The 25,334-nt window shown below is 40.8% G+C and overlaps 1 protein-coding gene across 2 annotated transcripts; it reads right to left on the bottom strand.

Annotated features, from left to right (window-relative positions):
• Nucleotides 1–6,375: 6,375 nt before the first annotated feature.
• On the bottom strand, nucleotides 6,376–9,129 carry LOC124171531. 2 transcript variants are annotated; one of them, XM_046550707.1, is made up of 3 exons: nucleotides 8,952–9,129; nucleotides 8,457–8,615; nucleotides 6,376–8,316 (listed from the first exon to the last, which is right to left on the bottom strand). In XM_046550707.1, the coding sequence occupies exons 2-3, from the start codon at nucleotides 8,597–8,599 to the stop codon at nucleotides 6,495–6,497; spliced, it is 1,965 nt and encodes a 654-aa protein (XP_046406663.1). In that variant the 5' UTR covers nucleotides 8,600–8,615; nucleotides 8,952–9,129; the 3' UTR covers nucleotides 6,376–6,494. The 2 variants fall into 2 exon arrangements, with proteins under 2 accessions (XP_046406663.1, XP_046406664.1); XM_046550708.1 differs by lacking the exon at nucleotides 8,952–9,129 and having other exon boundaries at nucleotides 6,376–8,327; nucleotides 8,457–8,547.
• Nucleotides 9,130–25,334: the final 16,205 nt, after the last annotated feature.

Raw genomic sequence — 25,334 nt, 5'->3', positions numbered from 1 at the left:
GATGTGGGAATAATTTACCCTCATTGTATGCCAAGGTGACGCAAGATCCTTCCAAGGTTTATTCTATCCATTTGTCTGTTCTTAGCTTAGTAACCCTTTCCAGCCGGCGCCTACTTGTAGAGAATGTTTTTCATGCTACGAGTAACATGAGAATATTGAAATCCTCTCTATATCGAGCTCTTTTTTGGGGTGGAATTACCCGAGTATTGGGACCCGGCTCAATAGGAATCCTGGCCATTACAAAGAATTCATTTCAAAGTATATAAAAGTGTAGTATGCAACAAAATATATCATTGCAAAAAAGTTGACAATTTAACCCCTTCACAACGGATTACTGTGGCGAGTAGGATCGCAAATAAACGGAGAACGGTCGCCACTGTTCACATAGGCACGGACAAAATCCGTCCGGATCTGGTGCAATATCAGCTGGTGCAGCTTGCATAGGTAGAAGAATGTCATACTGCCAAGCAGTGGTGTGCAGTGAGGGGGGGTATTGGGGGATAAAAAACCCCCCTCAGAGCTCAGAGAAATTTTTAAGTTTAATCCATTTCACTTAACACGTTCCATGCTCATGATGTAAAGTCTACGTCATGGCAGCTGCTACTGAATGGCTGATGATGTAAGGGTCACGTCATGATTCCCTTTTGCGTTATATTCTGCCCTGAGCGCCAGCCACCGGTGTAAGGGTATGGGAGAGGGTCAGTCACCAATCTTCGCCTGTTCGCCATGCGGAAAGCTCCGAAAAGTTTTTTTTTCGATTTTTTCTGTTTTACTATTTTACTCTGTTTTGCTCTGCAGGGACGTCCTTTGGGGTGGGTTTTTACAATCTATTTCATTATACCTTGCATTTTATAATTCAGAAAACAGAAATATATTCTCACAATTGCTCCCTTACCTTTAAAAAAGAACTTTTACAAATATTCAAAGCGAAATACAAAAAAGATCCTTTTGCAGTTCACGAGGATAGGTAAGATACTTTATTACAAGATATTTTATCTTTATTTATGAATTTTCACACATTGATTAACATGTGTTTATTTAATTGGTTGTACGAGAAGGAATGGAAATATTTTCCCTTGTTATTTTTATGTTAAGTGTCAATTAACGCTATCATGGTAAATTGCTTGGCTGGTTGCCTAATTTCGGACATACTCCAGGTATTGTGCAATTAAATCCTTAAGATAAATAATAAATGCTTCCTTTCTTGTGTACTTTATCCTTGTGGCAGGAAAAAAATAACATTGGGAGAATCGAATGTGTGACCTATGCATGTGCAGCTCAATATGCTAATCATTACACCACGGCAACTGGTGAGTGCAAGAGGCATAGTTACTACTTTAAAATCCAATTATATAGAAAAGTTAGCGGGTGCGTGCATACATATACTATATAGGGGAACAGGGGCAGTGTGAAACAAATAATCGAAATTTAGTTGTAAATCCACTTTTATATATTCCAATGACGTTTTGATACATAGGATAATTAAATGCCTATTTTCCCATTGTACAATACAAATTTTAGTGTCAATTAACGCTAGCGTGGTAAATTGCTTGGCTGGTTGCCTAATTTCGAACATACTCCTGGTATGTGTAATGCAATCCTCATGATAAATAATACATCCTTTCTCATACCTTTTAAGTTTCTGAGTAAATTTCAATTGCTATGATTTCATCATAGCAAAATTTGTTTTTATCGCTATGTTTTTTTGCTGCTACACTTTAAATAACAACCGTATTTGCATAAATTTTACAATAATTTTAGTGAAGCCCTGGTTCCACATTGCAATTTTTTTTTTACTAATTACTTTTAATGCACAATAGCTAGATATCCCCATCCTTACGTTCACTAACATTTGTATTAGTGACTCATTACTTGATTTTTTCCATAATATTCGAAACCCTTACAAGCATTTTATTTGGCATCCTCTGCAACAACAAAAAATGCCTAAGAGAGCAACTTCACTGTTCTGCAAAAAAATTGTTCAAAAAATTCCCCGCTACAATTTAGGGTGTTTCTGGCTAATTTTGGGTCGCTGAATCCAAAAATGACCTCTGTTTTTTCTATCACCCTCCATTTTTACGCAACCCCTAAATTGGGGAAAACAACCCCTCATCTAAAATTATCGCTTTTCAAGGGACTTTTACTAATGTTATCAGCTTCCGATTGAAAAAAAACTGACGTTATAACGCTATTAGGGTCAAGAGAGAGACAAACTTCACTGGGGCTGAAAAGATTTAGGGGGTGAAAATAGAATAAAAAACATTAAAATAACCATTTTTCTTCGTTTTTTATGACATATGATATGGTAGTTAATGGAAACATTTTTAAGAGATGAATACACTGTTCACCCCCCTATTTTGTAAGGGATTAATATAACAAAATATAAGAGGGGGAGGGAAAAAAGGGTGGATTAATTGACGGGAATTCATTATTCTATGCCCGAATCGTCGACGCCCGGACCCATGATGTGCCATTTACTATTGTGCCCTGTGCCATCGCCTAACCCACCTTTCTCCTATTACAATCCTACCCCCATTAGCACCTCGGTTCCTCACCAACTTCTCCCTCTGATGGTCGAAGATCCATCAAAATTGGAAAATAAACCCAACCAAAGGCCTCTCCTCCCCCCCTGTCTATTGACTCTCAACTAACCCCACCTTTTCCTGGTGCAAAGAAATAAAATCTCATAAGTTGAAACCCAGAGCTTGTACAACAACAAAGAAATACATGCAAGGAGAAGATCCTTCACATTCCATTCAGGGGGTTAGCTCTCAGAAATGATTCACTGAATTTAGATAGAAGCACTTGGATATAAGATTTACGTATGGAGAATAAATTAATGCTACTAAGCCCGTTTTGGTAATTAATATTGATAGTATAATATATCATTCATTGTTATAATGACGAGGTTTAAACTTTATCTTAAGAATTTTATGCTTTTGCGATGAGTGAGAATTATTTTTAAAAATTGAGGGTATGCAACCCGCGTGCCACCCAAAGTGTCTGACGGGGGTGGCGCGCGCTCACTCTCGCTGTGATATCTCGGGAACTAAATGACAGAACTGTAAGAAAATTGAGGTGATAGTCTGCCAATGTCTAACGAGTCGTTGTAGAAGACAAAAAGTGATAGAATAATCCGAGAGTGACATAATATTCACTTATGTCCGGAAAACGCCCAAAAATACAAAAACTTCAAAACGATGCGGCATGTTTTTTCGGTATCCGATCGCAAAAATAATTTTCACGATGTATTTTCTCACCAAATGGAACAAAACTGGGGAGCGTCCCAAAAGAAATTCGAAAACTTTAAAAATAAGGACCACCCTAATGGAATACCCACCAGGATAAGCGATAGGTGCGCGAATTTTAATTGCGGAATTTTAAAATAAACTTCAAAATAATCAGTTTTACCGCTTTCTGAGGGATATTTTTATTAATCCTTACACTATTCTATTAGTAATATAAATCCAATTTAGCAAAATGGATTAAACTTAAGCATTTCTCTGGGGGGGGGGGGGGGATGTTTAACCCTCGCTGCGCCAGTGAGGAATAGTGCGACCGCCCAAAAGTGCTCTATCTCGTGGCCAAGAAAACCGGAGAGTGGCAACCGTGTGGGGATTATGGAGCCCTTAATGCACCTCCTATGAGTTACCGCTATCGCGTCCCGCATATCCAGCACTTATCGAAAGCTTTGCACGGAAAAAAGATATTTTCCGTGCAAAGCCTGCGTGTCGTGCGTACCATCTAATCCCGGTCAATCCCGCCACGTTACGAAAACATCTGTAAGAACACCCTACGGATTGTTCGAGTTTCCCCAAATGTCGTTTGGGCTAAAGAAAATACCATCCAAAGATTTTTGGATGAGGTGGCGTGAAGGAAGGTGAAGGCGCACAGTGGTCCCAAATCGAAAAAAAGCAGGCCAAAACTAATTTGTTAGAGATTTTCGAGTTTTTAAAAAAGAGTGTTTTTGAATACTGTATTCGAATTGTACAGGATATGGCCTACAAAATACGCCAGTTATTTGTTATTTTCGGTGATCAGAGCGGCAATAGGGACTCGTCAAATGGAGCCAATACGGATTTGTGATGTGTTTAGAATGATTTCCATATTCCTTACTTCAATATGTAAATAAAAATCGCTACTTTTGAAGGTTCAACAGCGTTAGCTGAAGTTGGTCGACCAAAAAAATTTATGAGTCCAGTGAATGAGCAAAGAGAATAAAAACTGAGGATCTTAGAGCAGTGGCGTAACTATGGGGGGAGGGGGGAAGAAGGGTATAGATCCCCCAGTCCCCATTCCAAAGCTTCAGAGAAATTAAAAAAAATTTAAAAACTAATGTCTAGCTTTGAAACTTACATAATGTTTTGAAGGGAGTACATTTCACTTGTAAACGTTTAACTACGTTATTTTAACTTTTACATATGAAATTGAGCTTAATATTAATTAATTGAGCTTTAGTTTGAACAAAAAACTATTACATTCTACGCATAGCTAGTGATGGGAAAAAAACGACTCTTTTTGTGGAGCTGCCTCATTGCTCACAGCACACTCTCTCACTCAGCCCGCTCTCACAGAGCGACTCTGCAAAGCGTTTCTGGGTTGAGAGGTTGGGGGAAGAGGGGAGTGGAAGAAAGGAGAAGAGGGGAAGGTGGTGAGGGGGGATTTCTGAACGAACATTTAAAATGCAACATTTCCGGGATCACAATTTGAAAAATTGATTTCAAATCAATCACGTATTGCATAGTCACAATGCTTAATTAACAGGTGATATAACTAAGGAACCATTTCTGCCGATACGTTATATGGAAGACGGAAAATATATTCCGTCACCTGTGCTTAGAGAGGACGACAATTTAACAAATTCTCTTCAAACAAAATATTCTCTCCGAAAGTACATGATCTTATCAACGATTTTTAATTAATTTCCTCGATCTATCTTAGTTATTTGTATTAGAACAAATTTTCATTTTTGTCTCGTATTATTATCATAAATTTGCCGTTGACGAAAACTTTCACGTTAGCCTCTTCAATCCTTTTTCTTTCACGATGCATGAAAAATGCCGGATTGAGAATTACGATAAGGGCCATGTGAGATTCTTTAGAGTAATACCCAGAAAGGAATCAGGAGAATCTTTCAAGCGACGTGAAAAGGTGAGCAGTGGGCTACCCACGGAAACTGCCATGTGCTCCCTTTGACCCGCCAAAGGTGCGATTAGCCACAAACGGAAAATGTATGTGGAAGGTGTCGTGTGCGCATAGAGTCCGACTCCCACCGCTCACGACCCCAACGCGCACACTCTGAGCGGAGGGAGTCGTGGGAGATTAATTACTTAATTAAAATTTAATAATACACTAAACCCTATGAGGGAGTAGTGTAGAGAACTGCTATCCAGAGGAGTCTGGTACCCTAGCGACTGGAGCGCTGCAATTTATTGCGACCGGTGGCAATCAATGGAACCGTGGTGGAGAATCCTTTGTAGAGTATTTGTGCCCAATACATTGACATCTACCGATATTTGCGCCACTAGAGACTAAAGCTGGAGTGCGAATTAATGCGCGGAGATCGGTTTCACAGTGACGCGGCAACTACCAAGGAGGTTGGAATATCTGGAGACGCTGTTTCCGACTTTTTAGTCCCGCCATATTAGTTTGACTATTTTGGACTAAGTCTCTGATATTTTGAAGTGGCTAAGCTTTGTTCTCAAAATGCACGACAGAAACGCAGAAAGAAAGAACGACGATGCGACCTAAAAATCAAGCAGTGAAGAAAATGTGACCCTCCGGCCGGCAGTGTTGCTGTTGAGGGGAGGACCTGCGCGCTGTGAATGGGAGGGGCAAAGAAGTAAATGGTGACTCGCGGTAGAAGGAAAGGTGTTTAGGATGACTCGAAACGACTGCGCGTTATCGAAAAACTGGCTGCAAGGTCTTACAAGTTCCCAAATTGTAGCTTTGATTTACGACGTGTGGCATATGTGTAGCCTTTGCTTGTAGTTGAAGGATTATATTTTGCTTTGTTCGGTTGAATTTTCTTTACGTAATTTTGCGTCGTGGTGATGGTCGTTGAAAAAATCAAAATTTGTGAAATTAAGCGACAAGTAGGGGAGGGTGGGGCACAGTGAAACAAAAATTATTATTTTGCCTATAAAAACATTGCTTTTGAAAATAAAATAACAATGAAAATATATAAATGGTGCTTGTCATTTTCTTCACTATTCCTACTTTAAAAAATGGAATTATTTAAAAAAGCAATGGATTTACATCAATTTTTGTAGTGATATGTCAATTGTTTCACTGTGCCCCATGTGTGGGGCACAGTGAAACAGGGCCTTTTTTACTTATGGGGCACAGTGAAACACATTTTTTCAGATTTTATAATACCATTTATTTTTACCTTTGGCAATATTTTCACTAGAATGAAACTCACAATGCATGAATACAGTAATGGATTAAAAAACATGAAACAAACTGCACCTTAGTCAGTGATAATTAGAAGCTTAACGAACATCTAAATTGGCAAATGAAATTTTAAATGAAATAAACCTTTTCATTCTTGCAGTTCCTTTGCGATAAGAAGGAGGTGGTAAAACTAATTTAATGTCTTTCATGCTGACAGATGCTATATCTTCAATATGTGGGAAAAAAAATGAATTTGGCACTTTGGAACTTTTTCGTAAATATGTAACTTCAGCGCCATTGTGTTTTCTTGCTTCTTTAATTATTCTACCTACATAGTAGAATTTTTTCTTCGATGAAAACTCAATCAAAACATAATCACCAACTTTTACTGTACCTACTTTATTTCCAAAACCTTCTAAAATATCCTCATTACCTTCCAAGGGGTTTGAAAGTCCTCCCTCTGACGTGGTGTCTGAATTTTGATGGGGCCCCTCACAGTTATCAATGGCAACATTGGCATTAAATAAACTTCTGCATGATTTAGTTGCCTCAGAAGTTTTTTTTCCTATAGCTGTATTTTTCTTTTCCATCATACGGATTTTTTCTGGTGTGTCTGTTATGATCATACTTTTGCCTGGTTCTCTTTTCCTGGTTGAATTTTTCCTTGGAGCGGCTTTAGGATAGCCCTTGAACTGAGCAGGACTTTGAAAAGTTCTTTTATCTTCACCTTGACCATTGTTTAAACTGGAAGTACTTGCAGTTGCTCTTAATTCTTGGCTCAATAAGTCACACTCTTCAGTTTCAGGAGAAGGCTGGTCTGTTACAGAACTACTCAAGAAATCTGCCTCGGTGAAAATGTGCCTATTATATGGATATATTCCAGTTTTTTTGAATCCATTAATAATAGTAGCTGGAGTCATAGCCTTTTGATGGGCAAAATTGACGCATCCTGCAATATGGTAGATGGAAAGAGCTTTACCTGGATTGCTTTTGTTCCAGGAATCAACTGCTGCGGCATAATAGGTCTTAAATGGAGCATAACAGGAAACATCCAAGGGCTGTAATTTGGCACTGCAATGAGGTGGAAGAGTCACAATCATTATGCCATACTCTTTTGCCAAATCTATTACTTGTATACTAATATGGCTTTGGTGATTATCCATTATTAGCAGTGTAGGGTCTTCTTTACTTGTTTTTGTATGTTTGATGAAGTGCTTAATAACTTCAGGAAATATTTCTGCTGTCATCCAACCACTTTTCGATGTCAGTCCAAGAGAGCCAGGAGGGGCATTGATCAACATATGATCACTGAACTTGACCCTTGGGAAAACAAATGCAGGGGGTATGGTGTTTCCGGATGCACTCACAAAACAGCATGTAGTAACTAGAGTTCCCCTTTCACCTGCTGTTACATTATTTACCCCTTTGGATCCCTTTTCTGCAATCACCTTGGCAGACTTATTTACGACTGTTGAGGTACCAGTTTCATCTAGATTCCATATTCTGGAACCATCACCAAAACATTCTGAACGTCTTAAGGCTGCACCAAGATTGTCAAAAAATGTTTTCACTGTGTGTGCATTAAATGATGTGCAACGAGAAAGAGAACAGTTTTCAGGCTGCCGAATGCTTAAATTTGGATTTCGCTTCAAGAACAATCGTAGCCAGTCTAAACCTGCAGCAGAGTCATCATGCCAGTTTTTTGGCACTTGTATAGAGTTCACCACTGCCATTTCATAAGCTAGCTCTCGAGTGTTACGAGTCGACTGACCATAACAGAGTTTTGAGCATGTTATCAAATAGTCAGCCAAGCACTTTTCTTGTTCAGCTGTAAAAATCAATCTGGATTGATATTTTGGTGTCATGCGAACATGTTCACCAGTCCCTTCATCACTAGCCTTTTTTTGCTTACTCACATACCTGAAAAGAATCTTTTCAAAATTATTATTTGGAAAATTTGAATGTCAGTTTACGTTTACTGTTTATTTGAAATTTAAAAAAATTTTCAGAAAACTTTCAATGTTACAAGATGTTCACATGCAAAAAACAAATAAACATACCGACTGAGTGTTACATAATTGACATTACATTCTTTGGCTGCTTTCCTGATTGAATAGTTTTCATGCAGAACAAGATGAACTGCAGCGCGCATTTCACCATCTGTGAAGGATCCAATATGGCTCTTTCTTATTCTATTCCTCATTTTTGGAATCTTTATTCTGAAAATAATGAAATTCCATCAGAATAACAATAATAATTACTATAGTAATCCACACTGCATATTTCAAGTCAAATAGTTCTTCCTAAATGAGACATGGGGCACAGTGAAACATGTTTCACTGTGCCCCATTTATCTTGTTTCAGTGTGCCCCACCAGGCCATCTTGAATAAATAAACTTACTGCATGAAAACAAATGAAGATATAGAAATATGTTTGGTGGTCTCCAAAACTTAAGAAATGGTAACAGTAAATACAATGATAAGTTAAGATTTCCCATGAAAAGGAAAAGTTTGTCAGTGTGAAATAATTCTTTGGAATTATTTACTTTTCTCACCTTAAAATAGGTTTTGATCCATCAACAGGAGACTAGAAGAGCACAAGCCATGAGACTGCAGCAGCTGTTGTGGTGTTAGTTCCTTAATATAACACAGAGAGCACTAATTCATAGAATTGTCAGGAGGAGGGAAATTTGAATTGTTTCACCCTGCCCCATGTTTCACTGTGCCCCACCCTCCCCTACCTCCTCTAGGAAACCTGGTTAAAGACCCGTCTTCGTCTCAAGGCACAGATTTAACCTTTATTACTATTCTGAGTCAAGAAACCGCTATGCACCTATGACAGTGGCGGATACAGAAAAAACTCAAGGGGGGGGGGGCGCAACATATCTTGAGTTGTCTTTACTTTTATCGTAATAAAAGATGATCAAGTCACAGGCAAAGTATATGAAAATTTTATTTAATGTGATTATAAACATGTAAAAGACAATGCCATCTTATGATATAAAAAAGTTACAATTGTGGTTTTGCAATGTTCGGCAATACAAGCGGACCCGCAAGGGGGGGCGCGCGCCCCCTGCGCCCCCATCTGTATCCGCCACTGACCTATGACGAGCGAAGCACAAACTGGTCAATAGAAAAGGTCTGCATCGCCTTCCGTGACCGTGCTAGGGCGCCCTAGTACTTTTCACTAGTATTTATCCGGTGATTGTGATGAAACTTATCCATCAGTTGCGATACTTCTATTAATGTACAAACTCTGTGTCCTGTTAGCCACTTTACTGGTGGGGATATCCTTCAAAATATACTTCTATTCTGTAATTGTTAGATTCCCATTGCATATAAAAAATGAAAAAAACAGTATAAGTGCAGGGAAATGTTTGAAATGTTGCACTAGGTTACACTCGTAAAATTTTATTTTCAGCTGAGCTGGTTGTAGAACGTAACCGTAGTAACTAATAATATTTTTCCTTGGCACAAAATGTTTAAGACATAACTTCGCGAAGCCTACCAATGAGTTAAAAAAGTTGACTGTGCGTTCCGTAGTTTATTTTAATTTATTAACGAGTTATGACAAAAAATTCCACCATATAGTAAACATTGACCCATATGGGACTGCTAATGTTTTGGTCAAAGTAGACGTAGCTTATCCTACCCAAGCAGCCCCATTCCTGCCACATTCGCTCCACGCTTGGAACCAATTGTGTCCCCTCCAGTATACTCCAATCTCCTTGGGCAACTGCTCCCCAGGGGAGCCTCCTATGGTAATATAAGCTCTGCGTGTGGCGGCCTCGCGCATCTGCACATGTCGCTACGCCACTGTTTTCCCGAATTTCCCGGAATGGCCAGCAAGGGTGTGAGGAGCCGCCACGATGAGCGATAGAGAGTACTGAGCTCCCATAATTATCCAAAGAAAAACAAATTGACCGCAGTTGTGCGTGCCTGATCCACTTTCTCAATCTTTCTTACGTTTTCCCTGCACACTGCGACAAAGAGGAATGTACGTCAGTATGAAAGCCGAGTACCCGCGAGAATTCTCGCTGTTTCTCCGCACCTTAAGTAGGCGAGACCATGGGCGCAGCGAAGAATTAAGGCTAGGGGGGGGGGGGTTTCGGCACAAATAATACTTAGGGGTGTGGGGGTATTGCATACCCCCAAGGGTAAGCAGGAGTTGCGGGGGCCCTCCTTTAGAAAATATACGAATAATGGTTCAAAATGGCGAGTTTTACGGCCTTCTGATGGATATTTGATTAATCCTAACACTATTCTATAACTAATACTGAACCAAATAAGTAAAATGGATTAAACTTAAAAGTTTCTCTGAGCTCTGGGGGGGGGGGGGTGTAACCCCCAAACCCCCTCCCCTCTCGCTGCGACACTGGGTGAGACACCACCTCTGAACCTTCCCGACGGAGAAAACATAGTTTAGGCCAACGTTTGAAAAGGGCCCGGAACATTGATTTGTATGATGTTGCGAATGGTTTGAAGCTGTAACTATGAAAGTCTGAAACTGAAAGTAAATACTGTCATGGGGTAACCCCAGCTCATCCTGGTACGCCAACGTCGAGGAGGAAGATGGCCTCCGGAGAAGCCACCACCGAGTGAAACCAGCACCCGCCAAGGTCGTGTTGCCTGCGGAAGCACTAGTCCCAACCAAGGGCAGCCGCCAAATCGTGAAGCAGCGCCAAGCCTTTCTGAGAGGTTGGCGTCAGTAGCGTCACGTAGAAGGCCTGGCCCTTATAAGGGCAAGCCAGCATCAGCTTTAGTGTTTTCCGGCTCTTTTAAGGGCCCAAGTAGTCGGAACCCGCCTATCTTTCTTTTCCTTTCGGTCAGCAGCAGCAGTCCGAGGATCAGCGAGGGAGGAAGCCGACCACCGTAGACACCGCCACCAAGGAAGACCCGCCAAGGAGGACCTGCCCGCGGAAGCGCAAGCCGCTACCAAGGACAGCCGCCAAGGCGTGAAAGGGTTTCAAGATGGATGTTGCGCCCAGCCCTCCTAAGGGGAAACTACCAGCAGCTTCTGTTCTTTTTGGTCCATTTTTGGGCCTGAACAGTCGGATTCCGGCTATTTTTCCTTCTCTTTTAAGACAGCGTAATGGACCCTCTGCGGGCCCTACGGGTAGCCATAAGTTAGCACCCCTGCGACTTTAGGGATATTCTGTTGAATCGTAGAGGTGATTTATTTTTCTCTTCTAAACTTCTTCCCGTTTTTTCCATCTTGGTTGCGTAAAATAATGTATTCAAGAGCAACTTCATGGCAAAAGTCGTTAATAATGGAGTTTTTTGGCATTTCTAAGTAGATTATTATTGTAAAAACATCAATTTCTATGCTTTCAAAGTATATCTCGCACATTATTATTATTAATATTCTACCGATTAAGGTAGGTTTTCATTGAGTATTCAAGAAGTGATCTGGGAGCCTCCCTTTCCTTCCAGCACTACTTTCTTTAATTCACTGTAAGGCCTACTCTCTTTCAATCTATCTAAAAATCCTATTCTTTTCCTTCCCCTCCCTCGTTTCCCTAACATTCTACCCTCTAACACCATTTTCAACATCCCCCCACCGCTAAGCACTAACTCCATCCATACCTCCTGTCTCCTCCGTATCTCATCTAAATACTGCCTCTCCTCGCCAACCATATCCAGCACTTCGTCATACCTTTTCCTCTCCGTCCATTTCACCCTCTCCATTCTTCTCCATACCCACATCTCGAATGCCTCCAATCTTCTCTCGTCTTCTTTCCTCAGTGTCCACGTTTCCGCACCGTAGAGAGCTACACTCCAGATCAAACTCTTCACTAACCTTTTCTTTAAACTCTTACACAACGATCCTCTCAGAAGCTCCTTCCTGTTCATGAATGCCTCCTTCGCTAATGCGATTCTCTTCCTTATGTCCTTACTACTGTATCCGTTTTCCTCTAACATACTGCCTAAATAGTTGAATTGTTCAACCTGCTCAAGTTTTTCACCACCCACCTTCATCTAGAGTCTCACATTCCTCGCTCGTGATGCTTTACAAAACCGCATTACCTTAGTTTTCTTATGATTAATCCTCATCCCATACTCCTCGCAACGCTCGTATAACGCATCCACCAGAGCCTGAAGCCCCCTCGCTGATTGGCTAATCAACGCCTGATCATCCGCGAATCTCACTGATTTGAACATCATCCCTCCCACTTTTATTCCAGCTTCCAACTCATCCCACGCTTCCCTTACCATCTCTTCAGCGTACGCGTTAAAGAGCAGCGGCGATAGAGGACAGCCTTGTCTCACACCTCGGCCAATGCTTGCCCACCCAGATTCTCCGTCCGCTACCCTCACTTGCGCAGTCTGGACCATATACCGATTACGAATCAGTCGTCTATCCCTCCAATCTACACTTATTCTATTGAGAATATCCATTAACTTAACCCAGCTCACCCTATCAAACGCTTTCTCAAAATCCACGAAACAGGCATATACGTCCTGGTCATATTCTAGCCTTCTCTCCACGAGGGACCTCATTATTGCTATTGCATCACGAGTTGACTTCCCTTTTCTGAAACCAAACTGATCTTGGCCCAAATACTCGTTTGCCCTCGCCTCCATTCGTCTGTTCAATATCCTCAGCACCACTTTCGCCGCATGCGATATTAGGCTGATAGTCCTATGATCTCCGCACTCCACAGCTTTATTCTTTTTCGGAAGCGGAATTTAAACCGTATTCACGAAATCCTCCGGCAAACATCCCTCCTCATAGATCCTGCGCACTAGTTCGAAAAACCTTTTCTTACCTTCCTTCCCTAGATTCTTCAGTAGCTCACACGGTATATTGTCCACGCCTACTGCTTTCCTAGCCTTCATATCACGGAGTGCTCTCTCTATTTCCGAATCTAATATCTCCGGCCCAAGATTATCCTCCTCTAGAGTCAATCTCTCTGGTCTGTTCATTCCGTCATACAGGTCCTCCACGTATTCCTTCCATCTACCCTGTACCTCTTCTCGCTCGGTTAGTATCCTCCCATATTTAGCCTTAATTTTAGACATGGCTTGTCCACTTTTGCCGCCCGATAGCGACTTAACTTTGGCGTACAACGCGCCTACTTCTCCATCCTTCTGGAACTTTTCCATTTCCTCACACTGTCTTTTCCACCAAGCCTCCCTTGCCCTCTTAGTTTCACGTCGTAATCGATTATTCAATTCCCGATACATTCTTTTGCCCTGTTCTGTGTCCACGTTCTTCCACTTCCTCCTCTCCTCCATTTCCCTTATCATGTTCTCCGTTATCCACGGCTTCTTTATCCTTCTACTGTCAACGTAACCAATTGACTTCTCCGCCGATTTGACTATTCCCGTTTTAATATTATCCCATCTTTCCTCTACAGTCTTGGTACTTTCAATCTCCCGTATACTAATGTCCACTAGTTCCTGATATTCTCTCCTCATACTCCCCTTCAGGGCTTCTACGTTCCATTTCTTCGCCTTCCTAACTTTCATAAGTCTTTTGAATCTTACGTTGCATTTCATGAGCACTAGATTGTGGTCCGAATCCGCATCCGCTGCGGGGAAGCTGTGCGAGTTTTTCACACTATTCCTAAACCTCTGTCTTACCATAATGCAGTCTATTTGATATCTCCCCACATCCCCTGGACTTTTCCATGTGTACCTTCGCCCTTTATGATGATTGAACCACGTGTTTGTGATGAATAATTTGTTTCTCTTACAAAATTCTGCTGTTTTCTCTCCCCTGTCGTTCCGTATTCCTAGACCAAAATCTCCTATTTTGTTTCCATCCCTCCCTTCCCCGACTGACCGACCGAGGCGTTCCAGTCTCCCATCACTACCAGATTTTTCTTACCCGGCGTGTCTCTAATTATTTCCTCGAGCTGTCCATACACCTCATCTACTTCTTCCTCCCTATGATTGCTAGTGGGCATGTAAACTTGGACCACCACAAGGTTGGTGGGCCGCGCCTCAATTTCTACCACCAGAATCCTATCGCTTACCTGGTCTATGCCTACCACACGCTTACCCATCTTCCCGTTTAATACTAAAGCTACCCCTCGCTGGCTTTCCTCCCCTCCACTATATATAACCCTATACCCATCACTCCAATAGTCCCCCCTATCCCTCCACCTCACCTCGCATAATCCTAAGATATCTATTCTCCCTTTATCCATTTCCCTTTTGATATTTTCTAACTTCCCCGCCCTCATCATTGTCCTCATATTACACGTCCCTACATTTATAGCCGACTTCTTCTTCTCCATCTTCTTGGTCTTCTTTTCTTCTTTCTTCATTGCTGCTGCTGATGATGATGATAAGTCTCTGCAAGGATTTCGCACGTTGAGGACCTTGTCGACCTCGCTGCCGTGCCCGACACCCGCCCTTGGCGGACGGATCCCGGGCGATGAGATTCCGAGGCTCATTTGGTTGTACTCCATGTTTTCAGGGAAGAGCTAGTTGAAGGGTTTTCCACTTCCATTCCAACAGTGTTTTTCACGTGACACCATCACGTGGACTACCTTCGACCTATCTGGCATGGGTGGCCCTACCGGGAATAATTTAGAATCAATCCCGCCAGTGCAGCTCTAGGGGTCATAGGAACGCGCACGCCTTTCCACCGCTACAAGGTTGTAGCCCAAGGGAAAGGATCTCGCACATAAATGTTGAATTTTTCGATATTTTTTACTAATATTTTTCAATGCTTTCGTTCTTTAACATTTTCGGAAAAGTATTATTCAGTATCGATTTTTATACTTAAAATATATCGGTCGATGTATTGTCTTTCCGATCCCTGGCCCTGGGCAATGGTTTCTCTCCATCTTTTGTTCCGTATAATTTTAAGAATTTCCGCCAAAAATGAATCCCTCCTTCGAAAATCTGTTTCAATGTCGCGGTATTGCGACGAGCTATCCGGAAAGGCCTGTTTTTCGCATTTTGCGTCGGATTTTCGGATACTTAACATGACGGTTTTCAAGGAAAAATATGTAGAAGCGAAGACATTTCACTCAGAAATGGACACGTCAACCACGTAAGACCGGAGTTAAGCTTTCGATGTGAACTTTCTTGACCACCGAAGGCACTAACCCCTCACTCAACATGTTCAGTAGTATGCGGTAGTATGTCTCCGGTGCCAAGTCTGCCAAGCTGAAAGAACCTTCATTTATGGCTTTTGTTAATGCAATGAAATTACTGCCGCACTTCAAGACGCCATCGTCGCCTGGATTAAATTTCCTAAATAGATCAACATAACTTTCAAAGAAACTCTAGAGGCCATCTTGAACTCCTACAAAGCAGTTTGCATGGTGTACAAACGAGTTCCAAAACGGGTGATCGACTGATACAAATGAGTTTCAAAACAGACGAACGAGTGATACAAATTAGTTCCAATGTTAATTCCAAATGAATTACAAAGGTTGAAAATGTGTTTCATAGCAGTTTCCAATGGAAATCCAAAGCAGTTCAAAATGTTACATATGAGTTAAAAAGGTGTACAAATGAGTTGATGACATGGAAGGACGTTATGGTGTCATGAACTGCTGTGTACCGTGTTTAAATTCCAAAGCAGTTCGAAAGCACATAGAAATCAGTGGTTACAAAACAGATAGATGGCAGTTCCAAATGTCTTACAGAGCAGAAATTTTTCCCTGAGTAGCGATAACCATTTCAATTAATTAGCTCACAGCTAACGTTAAAATTACTGTTCTATAATTATCTACTTTAGTTTTATCACCCCCCTTGAAAATGGGTACGACGGTTTCCATTTCCTTTCGAAAGGCAAGTCCCCATTATTTAGTGTGATGAAAAAATTCTTCTAATAAAAGGAACTATGCTTCATCCCCTATTTTCAATGTATCCATGGACACATTATCAGGATCCATTGATTAATTTCTCTGCTGTTTCCGTATTATTTTTAATAATGCACCATCTATTACACTAATAGCTATAAGAGCAAGATGGAAATTCTACAATTCTACCACGAAAAAATAAATCACAGTAAAATCACGGATTAGCTTGAATAAAAAGTTTGAAGACATAGGTGAACATCATTTTGATCATGAATGAATAATTATTAATTGTCATCGGATTAAATAGTGGTAAGAGTTCACTTATCCATTTATTTCTGCTTATTTCCACTCCGTGAATGAATCATTTTAGAAATGAATGTGATGACGTAGATAGAATCATCATTTTAATAATTAAGTCGTTTAAAAAAATTCAATTTTAACTTTTCCTTGAGTCATGTGCATAGAGTATGTTGATTTAAGAATTTCTCTTTTAAAAAATGAATAAATATGATTACTACAGACTCGAGCCCTCCTAGAACTTCACCGCATCTACAGCGTACAGAATAGACCTAACTGGCTACGAAGCCACGTATTAATGAGGCATAAATGGTTAGTCTACATATGAATTTAAAGAGAGGAAAAACCTCGCCACGGAGCCAGAAGGAATACACTCCGACGGCCCCACGCGTGCGTGGAGGTGAGTCTCCTTAGTGATTCCCATCCGCTAATACGAAATCCACTAGGCTTTTTGGTCGTGGAGTTTGGTTACAGCTTCAGTAGCTCAGTCGTGTCCGCGTCCGTTCTCGTCGGATCTTGGTGTCGTGAAGGCAAAGGATGCAGGTTGCTTCATGTGCCAACCTTCCAAGTTTACGCCAACCAGCCCCATCACTTAAGTGGGGCTCGTGGGTGTTAACATATTATTGGAAACGATCGTACATACCATAAAACATGGAAGAGGGGCCGCTTCCTGCCGAACGAAACGATACCTGACGAATATACGGGAACAGATATCCTCAGCAGTGCCACAGAAGATGGAAACTGCTATACCAAGGAAAAACAAGTCACCAGGCGAAGATGGTATCTCCATCCACTCTCCTCCATCTGCAAAAATAGTGCCTTCCACTCCTGAAAAACATATTCAACTCCGCGCTCGCCAGTGAGTTCTACCCACAGTCTTGGAAGAAAATGACGATGATGATGGTACCCAAGCCTTGAAAGGACAGCACGAAGACAGAGAACTACTGGCCTATCAGTCTGACAAGCACCGTGGGAAAATAGTTCGAAAGGATCATCGTCCGCCGTATGACGACGCTGCTGGAGGGCAATGGAGCATTACAACAACTCGAATACGGATTTAGACCACACCGGTGCATGACGGATCCCCTCACACCCCTCACCAGCACAGCTGCAGAGGCCATCAACAGGAACAAGTGCACAGCCGCCGTGTTTCTGGACATGGAAAGGGAATTCAACGGCGTATGGCACGACGGACTCCAAGATCTACCTAGTAAAATCTAGAGAAGCTGCCCGGGATGGAACCTAAAATCCTGCGGCTAATCAGCTACTTAATAAGAAACAGAAATGCGATGGTCAGAGTCGGGCCCCAACTCTCTTCCGCATTCCCAATACAAGTCTGTGTTCCCCCGCGCAATGTGCTCTCCCCCCTACTCTTCTCGCTGTCCTGCCACGACATCCCCACGGTCACCAAGAAGGAGCCAGATTAGTTTTCAATCGGGAAATTTTGGGCGTCTGCATTTGGCGTATTTCATCAGAAACATTGAGCAAATGTTTGAGGTAATACATTTAAAAGATATTTAATTATTATTAGGAGCTAATGTTATTTCAAAGTCTTAGAAATATAGACTACGGTCGTTTTCTGTTGTTTATTAAGTTCCTACTTTCAGTTTGTAATGACTTTTTACTCTCAACAACGGTTTAGGAATAGAATCGAGCTACATTATGCGTGGGAATTTCGCGTCAGAAATGCGGTTGTAAGACAGTTATGTTAATTTGCATCCTAATTCATAAAATCCACTAATCTGGCAATTTTTGTCGTTGTAAGTCCGAAAGACTTAGTTAAAAACTAAAATATACCGTTTAGATAAATTTAAAAAACCTTATAGATAGGCAAATATTCATTATAATTCGATTATTACAGAAAAAGTCTAGAAAAAAGTCATTATCTCCTATTTACTCAAAAAAAGATTCGATTTCCATTTAGTCCCTTTCCTCCCATTCAAATTTCTATCATTTTAGCAGTTTTCTATTTACTTAACTTGGCAATAGATGAAAATCATTATTACTACTTTAATGATTCTCATTTCATGTCAGTTTACAGAATCAAAAAAAAAAAAACATTTAAAGCTGAGTTCAGATACATTTATTGGAATAAAGATTTAATTGTTAATTTTTGTTCTTAATCAAATATGTATTGAGAGGGTTCCTATGTGTGATTGAAAATCAAGTTTTAAAGAAATTATGAAGTTCACAAACGTCTATTTGCTTTTAATGTCAGCACGAAAACAATCAGTGAATGACTAAATTGATCAATTGCTTCAGTTATCCATATGAAAGAAATTGTTGAAGCTTAAACTGAACATCAAATTTTCCGTAACCTAAATAAATTCGGCTTCGCATTTCATTTCAATTGCAGTATATTTATTTGTTCCAATGTAATTCTCGGGAAACTATAATTGGACACAGGATATTTAGCTGGGCTTTGCAAATTTGAATTGAAAACAGACAACAGATTTCTCGGAGGTTTCAAGGTGCCTCAAAAATATTCTTTCATTCAGCTTTGAGGAACTATGAGGAGTTTTCCTTTGAGCGGTGGAAGAAGCGTAGGCCGTGACACAAGCGTAGGCAGTTCTCGCTGCGTCACTGTCAACGACATTTTTGGCAATCAGCAACAAAAAAAACAGGTTTGAAAAAAACTACTTAACAGTATTCTTTCTAAAAATTAAATATTTAATGGAAGGTAAAACATAAAAAAATTAGGGTGGTGCCTCGTCTCAGACCAATTTTTAAAAACGGAAACTAGAAACGAAAAAAAATTAAATATAGTATACCTGCTCAATAATCCTTATTTCTGTTGTTGTCAGGAACTAACATATCATTGAATCACAAATTCTTAGTTATCACACTAGAACGTCTTAGCGAGATCACTGCAAATCACAAAAATATAGCCGAGAGAGGACTTGTCAATTAGTGATGGGCATGCGTTCACATCGATAGAAAAGGAGAAACAGAAGGGTACCAAAAAGTTACGACCCAAAGGGCATAGCCGGATAAGAGGGTGAAAAGTCCCCCCTCCGGGATTTTTCCCGTACTTGGGGTATGCGATTTGGGATCAAATAGGACAAACCTCCCCACATTTCCAGCCCGCTAGGAGCCCACCAGGGCCGGCTACATCGAAAATACGATTTTCACTCTTTTTTTAATATCTCGGTCAAAAAGGCATATTTTTTTAATGCGGTTTGCGGCATCTGAAACCTTATTTAATGGAGCAGATTTTCAATTGTTTTCAAGAACTTTGAGCGGGCCAAGAAGATATGGCGTTGATTTGAAAATTTCTAACGCACGTTTTTATAATATATGTTTGAGAGGGCCAAAAATAAAAACGTTTTCTGGAGGTATTTTTTAATACCTTTCGGCTGGCGTATTGAAAAAATAATTTTTAGGTGGTGGAACATCGCGAAAAAATGCGATTAAAAATATGCGATTTTGGCCATTTGGCTTTATGCTCTGGCCCTCCATAACACCCCTTTTTATTTATTATAGTATTCTACCGATTAAGGCGACCACCACAGGAACGCCTCGGTAGCTTAACTAGCTTAAGCACCCGACCGGAAATCGAGGGATCCGGGTTCGAATCCCGGTCAAGGTGAATGATTTTTCTCTGTGGATTTTTCGCACTATTTGTGCATTGCGGGTGACTCCGTAGCCACTCGAGCGGCCTCTTCATAGACCGTAGGCTTCTTTCCTACGTTCGCACATCTAAAAATATTTCATCACTTCTCCAAAAGTTCGTAGCATCGATTTGTTTAACGCCGACGAGGCGCCAAATAAGGGACAAGTCGTCTCACTACGCATCGATTTTTACCTTCTACCATCTTCCGATTTATATTATCAAAGATAAACGCCCTCCTAGCAGCACACGTGGGATGAATGTTGCTGCATTCGAGGCGTGGGAAGGGGAGAAGCGAGCGGGGAGGGGACGGGATCGGCTTGATGCTCTTGTATCCGCGACGCTGCGTGGGCGTTGGAATATTTTCTTCGCGGGAGCGGACTCAAATTAGGCATTTTGTGGCTAAACGGTGGCAGATACGTCAAAATGCACGAAACTTCAGTGCAAGAAGGGCAGTAACCGGCAAAATCTAAAGGGAATGACCATAAAATATTATATTTTTCGAATTTTGACCCTCCCCCCCTAAATTGCATTTGAGCGAGGGTCAGGGGTTCACCTAGAGGTCTCAAAATTTTCAGGCCTTATTTTTGATTGGTCCCACAACTTTTTTTCATTGGGCCAGATGGATTTGAAAAAAATCGATTTTTGCGATCCGGCCTACCGTGCAGGCACGGCGAGCTTTCCGAGAATCACCCCAAGAACCATTCCCCTCAGGGGTATTAGCCACCCTTTCAAATTGGGCCCGAAGTTCCCGCACCATCGTCTCCAACGCGGCAATGCGGTCTCCAAGAGCCTCGCACTCACCGGCATTTTCGACTACGGCAACGGGTGATCTATTCGAAGACATCCTATCACTATCGCAACTTTTGAATTCAGAAAAGCTAACCAGACGGGAGCTACGCTTAATTGAGTTTTTGAATGAGAGTGAACCAAACCGAGAAACTTTCTATCTTTGTCTCCTTTCAAATGTGAATAAGGAAATGTAGTAATTTCAGTAATGGATGAAATTGATTAATGGATTTAAAACTGGATAAGTATATAATTTAAAAGAAGATTAATTATCATCATCATCATCATCACTGGTCAACAATCCTAGGATTGGTTTGACGCAGCTCTCCACTCAGTTCTCCTATCAGCTAATCTTTTCACTCCTACGTATTTCTTCTCTTTCACATCTCTCTTTACTTGTTCCGTATATTTTGTTCGAGGTCTTCCTTTTCCATTCTTGCCTTCCACCTGTCCTTCGACGATTGTCTTCATCAGGCCATCATGTCTCAAGATGTGGCCTATAAGGTTGTTCCGTCTTCTTATTAAGGTTTTCATGAGGCTTCTCTTCTCTCCTACCCTTCTTAGGACTTCCTCGTTACTAACTCGGTCGATCCATTTGATTTTCATCATTCTTCTGTAGCACCACATTTCAAAGGCCTCTATCCTTGCTTTCTCCGCTGCGGTCATTGTCCATGTCTCACTTCCGTATAGGAGCATACTCCAGATGTAGGTTCTTATAAATTGTTTCTTTACATCCATATTTAAGTTTCCCGCTGTTAGCAGGTCTCTCTTTTGGTGGAATGCTCTCTTCGCCTGGGCTATTCTGCTGATAATTTCTTTCTTGCTTGTCCCGTCACTAGTTATCTTGCTTCCCAAATAAAGTTAAAATATAACTTAACGCGGAACAATAATATTAATGATAATAATCAACAAGAGAGCGAAAAACGGAACTAACTAGCTTGAATATAAATTACTCGTAATACAATCCCCCAAGAAGAGCTAAGCTATAGAACGGGTGATAGACTAGCAAACAAACAAATGAGACTTAGAATAAATAGACTCGGCAAGAGTATATGAGTCCTAAGGTGAGGATGAGTCCATTGTGGTGGAATGGACCTCGGCGGATCTCGCAAGACCCCGAAAAATGGCCCTTTTACAATGATCCTGTTTTTTCATCCACCAACATTGAGAAGAAATCAAAGGTTGTAGTTTACACCTCGTCAGTGGGCAAGCAATGTATACAGTACTTTGAAAGGTTTTCATCCTATTCGAATATTATTCGTATTTTAGCATACTGTGGTAGGTGGATGCTACCTGTCCATGACAGAAAACTTGAGTGGCTAGCAACGGCAGAATTGGCCAAAGCAAAGACGGTTCTCTGGCGGAATATGCAACAGTAACATTTCAAGAGGGAGATTATTTTCACCCAAAAGAGTTAGAGCTTATGAAAGGGAAGTGCATTAAGTAGTTTGTTCCCTTTTCTGTGTGAGAATGGACTGCTTATGCAATGGACGTCGTATGCAATATTCCACCGTGCCCTTTGAAGAAAAACACCCGGTTATTCTTTCAAAAGGTTTACCAGACTAATTGTGAAGGAAGCACACTTTAACACTTTTCACCGTGGTCCACAGCTAATGTGGAGCTATTTAAGTAGACATTGCTGGATTTCTGTTGGAAAAAGGTTGATCCAGAGTACTTTCAGAAACTGTATTACCTCTGCTAGGTTTTCGGCCAAACCATTCATTCAGCCGATGTCAACACTACCAGGTGTTAGGGTGACCCCACAGAGAGCATTTTCCTACCCTGGATTGGATTATGCTGGACCTTTATGGTGAAGGGTATCCAAGGGTAGGGGCACAAAATATTACATATAAGGTTATATCGCAATTTTCATAAGTATGGTTACAGGAGCAGTTCATTTAGAAACCATTTTAGATTTAACTACACGGTCCTTCCAAGCCGCTTAACATCAACTTACTGCCCGAAGAGGACTTTGTACACTTTTGTTCAGTGATAATGCTACTACCTTCAGAGAAGCTTCGCAAGAACACAATCTACAGTCGTCTCTCCCACCCGCTATATCCGTCCAATTGTCTCTATCGAATGGTATAGTGATTTTTGATTCACAGTTGATTATCTGCGGCCGTATTCATAGATTTCCTCTGTAAGTAACACGCTATTATGGCGACTAACTTAGTCGGCTACTTAGACCTTTAAGTCGTCTTATAAGGATGTGGTATTCATTGATTCTATGAAGTGAGCTGCTAAGAGCTTCCATCCACTTTCAATAAACTCATCATTAATTTTTGACCCATTAAAAAAGTTGAAATTCAGGCCGATCACCTTAAAAAAAACAGGTCCCTTGATAAATCATCCTCTCCAATTGATGAATCCTTAAGTGACTTTTTAGATCATCTTTCATCAATTCCTTCTTCTATATCTATTTCTACTCCCTCTGATATTCGTAATATTTAAAACTCTCTCTCTCTCTGTAAAAAAAAGTCCTGGCCTTGATAATATTAGCAACACTTAGTTGCAAAACGCCAGCCGATACTCAAAATTTATTTCTCTTCTCTCCAATTTTTTTGACCACTGTTACTCTCTTCCGTATTTTCCTAACGCTAGGAAACAAGTCAAAGTGATTCTTCTCCCCAAAACCTGGCAAAGACCTGAAAGTCCCCGGTAACTCTCGCCCTATCTCTCTTCTTTCTAATCTTTCCAAAGTTCTTGAACTCCTTGTCCTTAGTCACCTTGAATTTTTACGCTAATAATAAAATAATTCGGCCTGAACAAATCGGATTCAGATGCAATATGTCTGCCCTACACCAAAGTCTCCGCCTGGTGGAGAAAATCAGCCACAATTTCAATCGTCGACTCTCGACGGATGCGGTATTCCCAGACGTCGCGCACGCTTTTGATGTAGTATGGCACAAAGGCCTTATCTATAAACTTCATCAACAAAAATTTCTCCCCTCTAAAATACTATTCATTAAAGATACCTATTCCAAAGACAATTCCGAGTCGCCGAAGCCAAAATTCTTTCTTCCTTGCGTCCAATGGAAGCAGGCGTTCCACAAGGGTCAATCCTAAGTCCGCTATTATTTACAGTTTTTTTAATGGCATGCCACACACATCCAACTCTGCACTACACATGTCCGCCGATGACACCGCTATCGCAGCGACGTCATGGCGAGGAGACATAAACATCAACAAACTTAATACACACCTGAAACTTATCTATAAATGGACTCGCACTTGGAAAATACAAATAAACGCTGACAAAAGTACACATATACTCGTCTCACCCGGGCGCAGATTTGCACCGTAGACATCACCGATCATAAACAAAATTCGGGTATGAGGAGCAGCTACACACATTTCTCGGCGTTCTGTTACACGAAAAATTAACCTTCAATGCTCATTTGAAATATTGTACAATTAAGCCAACAGCAGTCAGGCAAGCAATTAGCTCATTATCCTCCCGCACTTCTCCTCTATCCCACAGCTGCAGAATTAAATTATACTCATGTATCATCCTGTCCTGCCATCCTGTACGGCTGCGAATTCCAAGCCAACTCCAAGACTATGAGCGAAAAACTGGATATTTTCCAAAATAAATCCACTCGCCTTCTCTAAAGCTATCCCGTCTTATCCGATTTTCTGACATCCTTTCTGCCCACAAGCTGCCCACAATAAACGATTGCATCTCAAAGGTTGTAGTCAATAACTTCAAGTCCAGGCTCGGGACAACCCAGAACACGTTCCTCACAAACATATGGAATTATGACCCAGTTTTCCTACTAAATACAAACTACCTCATAAATTACTATTCTATGAGTCTTTTTTATGTCTTTCCTTCTTGTAGAATTAGTAAGTAAATTATTAATATACTAATTGTTTAAATGCTGCAATATTATTTGCTTTATTAAAAAAATCCAAACAAAAAAGTATAAAAAAAAAGAAAACGGCTACTTGCAATTGAAAAAATGATGCCAACAAAAACTCCTGATAAAAAAGAGAAGTTAAAAACCTGCTTTCAAAATGATCAATGTTTTTATTTCTCATTAATTTCATTACAATTATTAGTTTTAAGTTTCTGCTCACACAAACGCAAAGAACATAATATGAAATGTTTTGTAAACTGGCTGATTTGGGTGAAGTTGGTTTACCGGGACAGCAATAACACCCTTAAGGCGCGCCACATAATGAGACGATTGTGGATGTTTCAGTAAAATCCGACGTAGAGGCAACATTGCTATCCTTTGACGGGTCAGGGAAGTTACTGCAAATATTCCTGTCGTGTAGTGCTTTAAACGAATTTTGGCATTCTTAAGGCAAGAACTGAGAAAAAAAATCCTTGAAATTGCACCCGTCTCGCACTTAATTCACTAAAAAGTCATATCCATCCTTGATTCTTAGCATCATATGAATTTGGAATCCTCTTTCAACCTCCTCTCGGAAAGCAAATCGGGTGCGGTGTCACCACGGTGTCCCTT

This window comes from Ischnura elegans, chromosome X (genome assembly GCF_921293095.1).
Source record: "Ischnura elegans chromosome X, ioIscEleg1.1, whole genome shotgun sequence".
Classification (NCBI taxonomy): Eukaryota; Metazoa; Arthropoda; class Insecta; order Odonata; family Coenagrionidae; genus Ischnura; species Ischnura elegans.
The sequence above is the reverse complement of the archived record's forward strand: the minus strand, read 5'-3'. Positions and strand labels throughout refer to the sequence as shown.